Source organism: Gossypium hirsutum, chromosome A05 (assembly GCF_007990345.1).
Source record: "Gossypium hirsutum isolate 1008001.06 chromosome A05, Gossypium_hirsutum_v2.1, whole genome shotgun sequence".
Lineage (NCBI taxonomy): Eukaryota > Viridiplantae > Streptophyta > Magnoliopsida > Malvales > Malvaceae > Gossypium > Gossypium hirsutum.
This window is the reverse complement of record NC_053428.1, coordinates 27,658,562-27,668,460: the sequence shown is the minus strand read 5'-3', so window position 1 is coordinate 27,668,460 and position 9,899 is coordinate 27,658,562. Positions and strand designations below refer to the sequence as shown.

The window sequence follows — 9,899 nt, the reverse complement described above, 5'->3', positions numbered from 1 at the left end:
CCAAAACAAAAAAAACTACAAGGATGGACAACTTTTTTCACAGTTGATTGGGAATGAAATATATGAAATGATATATTTGACCATACTTGCTAAAAATTTACTCCCTTTGTCACGTGCTCTCAAACTTAGTATGTATCTATTTTTTTAATATTTATGTACTCTTAATTTATTTTCAATTTACTTGTATAAAATAATTTCTTATGTTACTTTATATTAATTGAAATATGCTATTTGAAAAATTTATTCAAAGTGTTACATAATTATTACTAATTTACATACTAAAAACATGACATAATTATCACTAAGAATATAATTTTTAATTATATTGCTACACTAGCAATATTTATCTATTTCCACAATGTTAATATTTGCAAATAAAGAATTTAAGAAATTTATTTGTTTTTAATTTTCAAGAATATTCACCAATTAATTTTCATAATGAATGTTTTAATTTATTGATAATATTATTTTATTTTAATAATTTCAACCAATAACAACAAAAGTATTATAAACAAATAAATACTTAATAATAAAATATATTATACTCTTATTTGTCATTTTAAGCATATTAACTTTTAGCTAAATTTTACAAAATATTTTTAAATAAACTGTTAATAGAATCAATTGGTTAAATCAATTAATAAAATCAGTTGATCAAACCAATCATTACAATTATTAGTCAATTATCAGCCAATTGCCAAATACGACTTTTAACTCCTTCAACACCTACACCGTTTTATTTATCTTATACATAAATATTGGAATATGATTTTAAAAATCCTCCAAATAAACGAAAAAAAAAAAGCTTAGAAAAATTTAACTATACACACGTCGAACACGTAGTCGCATCCAACAACCACAGGAGTCCGAATAACATAGTATAAAACAAAACCCTTACCAATTTTTGTCAGATTGGCTATCTGGAGACGTAGAACAGGCTGGTTCAGCATTGACAAGCATCCTGACTACTTCTCTCATGGTGGGGCGCAAATTTGGAAGCTTGGCAGTGCAGAGGATACCGATCTTCAAGACCTTAATCATGTCATCTCGCACGGTGGCAGTTCCTGTGGCTACTTTACTGTCAAGAACCTTGAGGACGTTTTCATGATGATTGAAATGAGTTAAAACCCAGTACACAAGATCTTTCCCTTCTCCATACTCCTCCTCAATGGCTGCTCTTCTGGTCACTAGTTCAAGTAACACTACTCCGAAACTATACACATCGCTCTTCTCAGTCACTTTTAGTGTATAGGCAAGCTCTGCAGTTGAAAATTACGGTTAGAAAAGTAAGATATACAGATATCACCCGGACTCAGATAAGTGGTGGATATAAATATATGTAGACTTTGAAACATTTCTAAAAAGACGAGTCATTTGAAACTCACCAGGAGCGATATAACCATGGGTGCCTGCAAAACAGTTCCATTCAGATCCCTTGAGAGATTTTTCTGCAACCTTTGCGACCCCAAAATCGGCGATTTTCGGCTCATAATCCTTGTCGAGTAGAATGTTGCATGATTTTATATCCCTATGAATGATAGGAGGGGAGCAATCATGGTGCAGATAAGCAATTCCCTTAGCAGCACCTAAGGCAATCTTATGTCTTCGATGCCAGTCCAATTCGGGTTTCCCGTCTTTTTTCACTCGGTGAAGTGCTTGAAACACGTTGCCATTTTCCATGTATTCGAATGCCAAATAGCTTGATCTGCCTTTCATTAGACAAGCATAGAGCTTCAGTATGTTTCGGTGACGGATTTTGCCCAAAATTTCCATCTCTGCTGCCAGAACCTTAAGGCCTTCCCCATCCCATAGTCGCTTCACAGCGACCACGACACCCTTTTTTCTCAAATCCAGGCGGTAAACTCTTCCGGTACTGCCACTTCCAATCAGGTTTTGTTCCTCTAGGTTACATATTTCATCGGCATCGATATCCATGTTGTGGAAACATGCAAGTTCCCATTTCGGATTTACTCCATTGTTGCCTCCTAAACTGTTCTCCATGTCTTCTCGACTATGCTTGAAGTTCTTGTAACTCACGAGCAATAATCCAGCTAGAACCATAATTAAAGCAACTACTATTACGATGAAGAAAACAGATTTATCCCCGAACACCATTTTCCGACCCTGCTCTTCCCTGCAAACATTCAACACAGTATCATTCATATTATTTCTGAACATTTTGTCAATGCAGAGTCCCCTATTACCAAGAAATGCTTTGACTCCGCCTATGGTCCAGAGCTCATGAGGAACATTTCCAGACAATTGGTTCTCAGACAAATCAATGGAACTTAGCTTCAGGTTTTCGAGATTCTTCGGAATTGGACCGGTGAGTTTGTTTCCCGAAAGATTCAGAGAGTTCAAAGAGCTCATGAATGAAACTGTTGGTGGCATAATGCCACTCAAATAATTATCAGCAAGATTCAAGTCCACCAATCTAACACAATTACCTAATTCCGCAGGTATCGATCCCGTTAACGAGTTTTGCTCGAGACTTAACGAGAATAACTGCTTCAAGGCACCAATCTCAGCCGGTAGGTTGCCGGAAAAGTTATTGTTATTCAAAAGAAGCCTCTCTAAGTTTGTCAGCTTGCCAAGCTCGGAGGGAAGAGAGCTCGAAAATTTATTGTTTTGCAAAACCAACTGATTCAAGCCGATGGAAGATCCAATGCTGGCGGATACTCCTCCAGTGAAGTCATTATCGCTGAAGTCAATCATATTGGCATGCGGAAGTGCCCAAAATCCATCAGGAATATTTCCAGAAAGATGGTTCTTGTTCACCCTGAGCCTTACCAGTGATTTGCATTCAACATAAGAATCCGGAAACTCCCCTGAAAAGTTGTTCTCAAGAGCCAGTAAGAGTTTTAGCTTTCCCCTCTCACACAAGAACCTCGGGAATCCACCTGAAAATTGATTCTCTGATATGTCAATACTAATCAAAGGGGAGAACCGACCGAAATTGGCTGGAAATTGCCCGGAAAACCTGTTTTTATAGACTGAGAACCCTATAAGATGCTGCATATCTCCAAATCCTGCAGGGATCTCTCCATAAAAGCTGTTATTGTAACATTGAAAAACCGTCAAGTTCATCTTTCCAATCTCTTTTGGCAATGTCCCATTCAGCCGGTTCGAGGAGATATCGAATTCTTTCAAGAGAGGAAGATCAGCTATCCCTGGTGGTAACTTCCCTGTCAAATTGTTGAAAAACAGCTCAATCTGGTTAAGGTTTTTCAGTTTTGAAATTGAGTTCGGGATATTCCCAGAAATATTGTTCCAGGACAAATCCAATATCTGTAAGGCCTTCAGCTCAAAAACGGACTCTGGAATGTGCCCAACCAGATTGGAGTTGCGAAGATACAGGATATTCAAGTTCTTCAAGTTCCCAATACTCTCCGGAATTTCACTCTCATCAAAATCATTTCCACCTAAAGCAAGAAAAACCAGCCCGGTTAAGTTTCCGATCCAGCTCGGAAACCTGCCGGAAAACGAGTTAAATGCCAATCCAAGAATCTCCAAGCTCTTAAGTCCAGAAAGATTGGGTATAATTCCAACCATTTTATTCCAGGATATGTTCAAAACTCTGAGGTTTGAACAATGGTTTATTTGGTCAGGAAGTTCCCCAGAAATGGAATAGTGAGGCAAAAAAAGGGTTTCAAGACTATTAAGCATGGAAATGGAAGGTGAAATCTCGCCGGCCAATGATTTTCCAGCAAGAGAAATCTCAGTGACATTGCCCGAAACAGGATCACAAGTAACTCCATAGAATTTGCATGCAGAATCTGATTCTTTCCAGGAACCTAAGACGTTTAAAGGGTCTTTCAGCTTGCTTTTAACGTCGAGAAGAGCTCGGGTTTCGACGTTAATGGCGGAACATGGCGGGAAAAGAGCAGAAGCCATGATTGTAAACAGTAGAAACCAATGTTTAATCATTGTGGAATTGTTGAAGGGCATCATGATTGCCGTTCAATCAGAACAGGAAGCTGAATTATTGAGCAAAATTCCAATATTACACCATACTTTACCGGCTGGCGACAGCTGAAAAAAGAGAATTCCATGCACAAAAAAAAGGTTGAATTATTTTATTGAAACAAATCTTAAAATAGAACAAACAAAATGTTAAAAGCAGATTTTGCAGATAAAAAGAGACAAAACCGTCGATTTTCGTCTTTTATTTCTACATTTCATCTAGCCCCACTCAAGCTTGAGCTGACATTAACATTTTTATTAGGTTTACGAGTTAATCAAGTAAATATTCAAAATTTTCACGGGAAATTATTTCATGAATTTTTCTTAATACATCATTCATGTTTCTTTTTTAATTATTTAATAACACTTCAAATCTTAAATCTGATCAACTTGGATTCAGGGTTCAATTTAGATTCAAGATAAATTATAGGTAAATCTTATTAAATTATTTGAATGAACTGACCAAGATAATCAAAAAGATTACATTTGTCAAATATATATGTATATAATACGTACATAAACCTTTCATAGAATGAATTAGAATTATTTATTAAAAAATATATATTTCAAAAGCTAAAAACTTTTTTTTTGGGGGGTTTGATTTGTGAAACCATCATTTGTAATACGACTTTAACCCATAAAAATGGAGTTTACAACATTGTTAATCCAGGTATGGTTTAAAGTTTAAAGCAAGGAAATGATTAAGAAAAAGAAAAGGTAGGAATCTTTAACACAAATCACTGACTTAATCTAAACATTGGTTGTCAATTGTTGGACTAATCAAACAATACTCCAAATTATGTTCCATTTTAGAAGTAGCTTTTTCAACCTTCCTCTGTCTCTTTTATTCTTCTTTCTTCTTTTTACCTTCATTCTTTTATGCTACCTTAACAAAGATTTTTCAACAAAAACAAACCAACAATTAACAATGAATTTCAGGTTTACCTTTTCCAAAACAAAATGGGGTTAAATATAGTAAAATAGAAGAAAGGATGTAATTGACATAAAAGGCAAACAATTTGAAAGTGAGAAAGAAAAAAAAAATCAAAGTTAGCATACGTACCTGTAGGAAATCCAAGCGTGAATTCTTCTCCTTTTCGTTTAGTTAGTGAGAAAGTGTTTAGTTTCCCAAGAAACAAGAACAACTGTTCCCCAAGTTAGCAAGAGAAAGGTTCAGTTTCATTAAGCTAGATGACATGGATTTTCTGGTTTTTAAAAGAAAAGTAGAAAAAACAACAAAAACAACAGAGATTGGTTTTGATTACCACTGAATTTTGATGGTAAATGAAAACCCAGATTTCGGAATGGGATGTTTTTTTACAAAGAAACTGAAAAGAAATCACAGCAGAAAACAGATGGATACAAAAGATTAGCTTAATGAACAGTGAAAAGAAAAGAAAGATAAGTGATTCGAATGATATTTTTGAGAGCGAAAAAGAGAGAGACAAAGTGCGCTTTGTGGAGAAGATTGGTTGATAGGAGAAAAGGCAAGCATCATTCACTGTATCGATGCGTAAATGATTTGAGATTAGACTGACAATGTGGCATAGGTGGAATGCTTGTGCTGTGATAGTGTTACGGTGACATAGTCGAATTTATTTAGTCTGTATTTAATAAATTAAAAAAATAAATATTAGATAAATATTAAAAAATTAAATTTTGAATATAATTAAATTATTTAAAAAAATGTTATAATCTTAAATGAAATTGACTAAAATAAAATAATAATTAAATATATTCTCTATACTTTTTTGTGAAAGAAATATTATACCTAGTAATTTTGATGTGGATTATCAAATATATTTTAAAAAGTTAATTATTTAAATTAAATATTAAAACAAAAAGGTGATTATTCACTGAGATAAACTTGAGATTCAAGTTTCTGACGTCGTACCTCATTTTGGTGTAGGATTTAGTTCAAGTAAATTATTTTAGATTTACAAGGGCGAATGAGCCCATTTATTATTTTGGTTAATACTGTTTTATTTTACCAAAAAAATGACAAAACTAAATTAAAACTTTTTGAATCAGTTTCTTAAATGAAAAATTTTAATTTGGTGGTTTTGAAAATGATAAATATTAGGTTAAATTTTAATTATAAACGTAGTCTTAATTGTATCATATTTATTGAAAATATATTTGATGATAATTAATTACGGTAAATATTCAAACTGCAAAATATATATCATTATGAAGTTAAATAAATTATGATTTATTATTATAATATATTGTAAGTATTAGAAAATTAAAAAAATAACTAGAAAATAACGTAAATTTTATTGAAAATGAAAGCTTTTGACAGAAAACAACAACAAAAATTTAAAGAAGTATAGTTAGAACAAATGACGTGAAATATACTCAATGAGAAAAAAAAGAAGAAATATAAAATATCTATCATTTTGGATTTATTATTTTAATTTTGACTATTTATTTTAAATTAAGATTAATTTGATATTCTTTTAATTCCATCCTTTCAACAAAATTTCTTCATCCATAATGTATTATATCCATACATTCGACCCTTTTTTTATTGTTTTAAAAATTAAAAACTAATGTATTCAAATTCATAATAATTTCATTTTCCTTCAACTTTCTAGAAAAGAAATATATTGAAGAGGAAAATAGTTGCATCTCTCACCATATTATTTATGGCCTCTTTTTATTATTTAATAATATTTTAATAAAATTTTTTATGTCATTGATACATAGTTTTGAATAATTTTTTACCCTAAACCCTAAATCTTAAAATCGAACTCCAAACCTTAAACCTTAAACTTTAAACCCAGAATCCTGACTTTGAATCTTGAACCTTGAATCCTGAATGAGTTCAAGATTTAGGGTTCGAAGTTCAAAGTTTAAGGCAAAAGAGTTATCAAAATTATGTGTCAATAATATGAAAAGATTTGTTAAAATATCATTTAAAAAACAAAACTAAAATCATAAAAAATATGATAAAAAGAATCTATAAAATAATTTCTCGTATATTAAATCCATTTTATCAATATGTTTCTAAATCCATTCACAGCTTAATTATTGATTATGTCTGAATCAACAAAGTTGATCAATATCATGTCACTGTCACAAATATACTTAACACTGTTTATTTTTGGATTTATATTTAATTTGATCCCATAATTCAGTATTAACTTTATTGCAATATTTCAAATTTCTCTAACTTTTTTTTAAATATTCTGATTTGAAATTAATTTTTATTGAATTTTAAACATTATATAACATTTTTTATAACTTAACCATACATATTCATATATTTTATATGACATAAATTATATAATATATAAATATATAAATAACATAAAATATAAAAAATAATCTTAAAAACTTATCACTTTTTTTCTCCAAGCCATTTGCTTATCTTTTGTTTTATCCAACGATGGTGTCAGCTTCCGAGCTGGCTATTGCCCGCCTTTTTCTCACTCCCACCAACCATTTCTTTCTTTTTTCTTCTCATACACTCCACATATTTTCTTTCTTTTCAGTTTACAGATCTATTTTGTAAGTATTTTTGCTATCTTCATAAGTTGTGATGGACAGATGACAGCGCCTGTCGTTCGTTAAAACTTCACCAACCACCAGTAAAATAACTGAAAGTATTTTAAAATAATAAATGATTTCATGAGTTGATTTGGACTCGTGTTGTCTTAAGTTTTATATATATATATATATATTCCATTGTTTAATAAGTTTTTAGTTTTAGAAGTTTTTGTCTGCTCTTGTAGCACATTTTTTAGTTATGTGTAACCTTAAATTTACAAGTGATTTTAAGGATAGTTTTGTTGTCATCCTCTTTAGTTTGGTGAATGCTTGACTCTTTTGTCGATTTTTGCTCGTTGCTTTGGACCATCCGGGGTTGATTTCCTTATCATATTAAGTTTTTGCAATCACACCTGATAAGTCGCGCTCGAGTTGTGACAAAGTTAATTATCAACGTGTCATAATATTCTATTGATGCTGAGACTAAAACCTTTGTTGTGTTGATGAAGCTTATCCTTCATCATCTACAACAAGTGTTTGTTATTTATTAATTAGTCTATACTTAATATATATTTTAAAATTTTCACATAATTTATTCATTTTATTTTTATAATGTCATTAATTAGTCTAAATACTTAATATTTGTAACGCCCCTTACCCGAGACCGTTGCCGGAGTCGAGCACAAGGCACTACTAAACTTATTTGAGCACTTAACCAAATTTAGATAATTTATATCATACTTTTCAGACAAGCTGTCCAACTGCGTCATAGTTGCTAAATAATTCATATCTCGAGTTATAAAACTCGAAACCCAAATCCGTAAATTTTTCCCGAATTTATACTCATATATCTACTTACCAAATTTTTTTTATAATTTTTGGTTGGTCCAATTAGTACAGTTTATTAGTTAAATCCTCCCCTATTTCAGGGTTTGGCTACTTTGACCCCTGTGCACTACGAACCAAATTTCTCTCTGTACAAAATTCAAATAACCATGCCGATTGTTTCTCTTAAAAATAGACCCAATGAGGAATCCATAAATATACAGTATGACTCATAATTATTTTTGTGCAATTTTTAATGATTTTCTAAAAATCAGAACAGGGGAACTCGAAGTCATTCAGACTCTGTCTCACCACAATTTAAATATCTCATAACATAAAATCCAATTGCATGCACCGTTTCCTCTGTATGAAACTAGACTCATTAGGCTTTAATCTCATTTTTTTCCCAGCCCTTAACTCAATTTTCACAATTTATGGTGAATTTTCAAATTCAAACTACTGCTACTTACCAAAAACTGTTTTAGTACAAATATTGTTAACTAGTTCATAACATCTTTACTTCAATTCATTCAAACTTTATACATGCCATATAAATCTTTAAACATAAAACAAAAACTACCAGAATTGATCTGAATAGTGTGCCCTGTTGTGTTGATCCGATCTACCCACTTCACTTCAAGTCAATCTACATAAAAATATTAAACACACACAAGTAAGCTTATTGAAGCTTAGTAAGCTCATAGGCATATAAACACAAATCATATCAAATATCGTACACAATCTTATATCTATTAGTTTAACTATTTCATCCTCCAAATCACAATTTCATTAATAACTCATTGGAATAATTTCCATATGGCTACTCACAATTTAACTCCTTTAGGCCCATTTCTCATTTACTTCATTGTCAATTTAAGGAACAATAAGGGAATTGAGTGCTTCATTATCACATTGCCATAGTAAACTATGGACTTTCACATTGTTACTCATCACACACCGAAGCCATAGCCTTGCCATGGTCTTACACGGTTCACATATCATACCGAAGCTGTAATGGCCCAAATTTGAGGTTATCGGAACAGTGGTTTCGGAACCACAAATCCGATGAGAAAAATTTTATTTTTCTTATATTTTTATGGTCTACAATTTCACAAAATGATTTTTTGAAAATTTCGTTCGAAAATTTCGACGTTTGGGCACTCAATTTAGTCAAAAGGACTAAATTGTAAAAAGTGCAAAAGTTGAGTTCTACATGTTAGAGGTGTCCAATTGTTATGAAACTTTAAATTGGAGGTCCTTATATGGTAATTATACCATTGGTAACTTGGTAGACAAAAATGGACATGAGATAAGTGAAATAGAAAATTTTTAAGTTAGGGGCAATTTGGTAATCTAGTAATTAAAATGAATTAAAAGGGAAAAAGATGGCAAAAATCATCATCTTCTTCATATGAACGAAATCAGCAAGGGGGGAAGCCATAGTTAGGGTTTTCAAGCTTCCAAGCTCCATAGTAAGTGATCCCAAGTCCCGTTTTTAATGTTCTTTACGTTTTTGAGATCCCGGTAGCTTAATTTAGCTTATTCTAGCAATAATTTAACCTAGGGTTTATATTTGGAAAAATACCCATAGGTGAAAAGTGTTTATTTTGATGTTTTAT

The 9,899-nt window shown here is 31.8% G+C and overlaps 1 protein-coding gene across 1 annotated transcript; it reads right to left on the bottom strand.

Annotated features, from left to right (window-relative positions):
- Nucleotides 1–615: 615 nt before the first annotated feature.
- On the bottom strand, nucleotides 616–5,545 carry LOC107959521 (receptor protein-tyrosine kinase CEPR2). The gene is made up of 3 exons (XM_016895595.2): nucleotides 5,027–5,545; nucleotides 1,386–4,032; nucleotides 616–1,259 (listed from the first exon to the last, which is right to left on the bottom strand). Exons 2-3 carry the CDS (start codon nucleotides 3,949–3,951, stop codon nucleotides 895–897), a joined length of 2,931 nt encoding a protein of 976 aa, XP_016751084.2. The 5' UTR covers nucleotides 3,952–4,032; nucleotides 5,027–5,545; the 3' UTR covers nucleotides 616–894.
- Nucleotides 5,546–9,899: the final 4,354 nt, after the last annotated feature.

Coding starts and splice junctions, on each gene's coding strand:
- LOC107959521 (XM_016895595.2), bottom strand. CDS start 3,951: ATGATGCCCTTCAACAATTCCACAATGATTAAACATTGGTTTCTACTG. Junction 1,260..1,385: donor CCATGGTTATATCGCTCCTG/GTGAGTTTCAAA, acceptor TTTCAACTGCAG/AGCTTGCCTATACACTAAAA.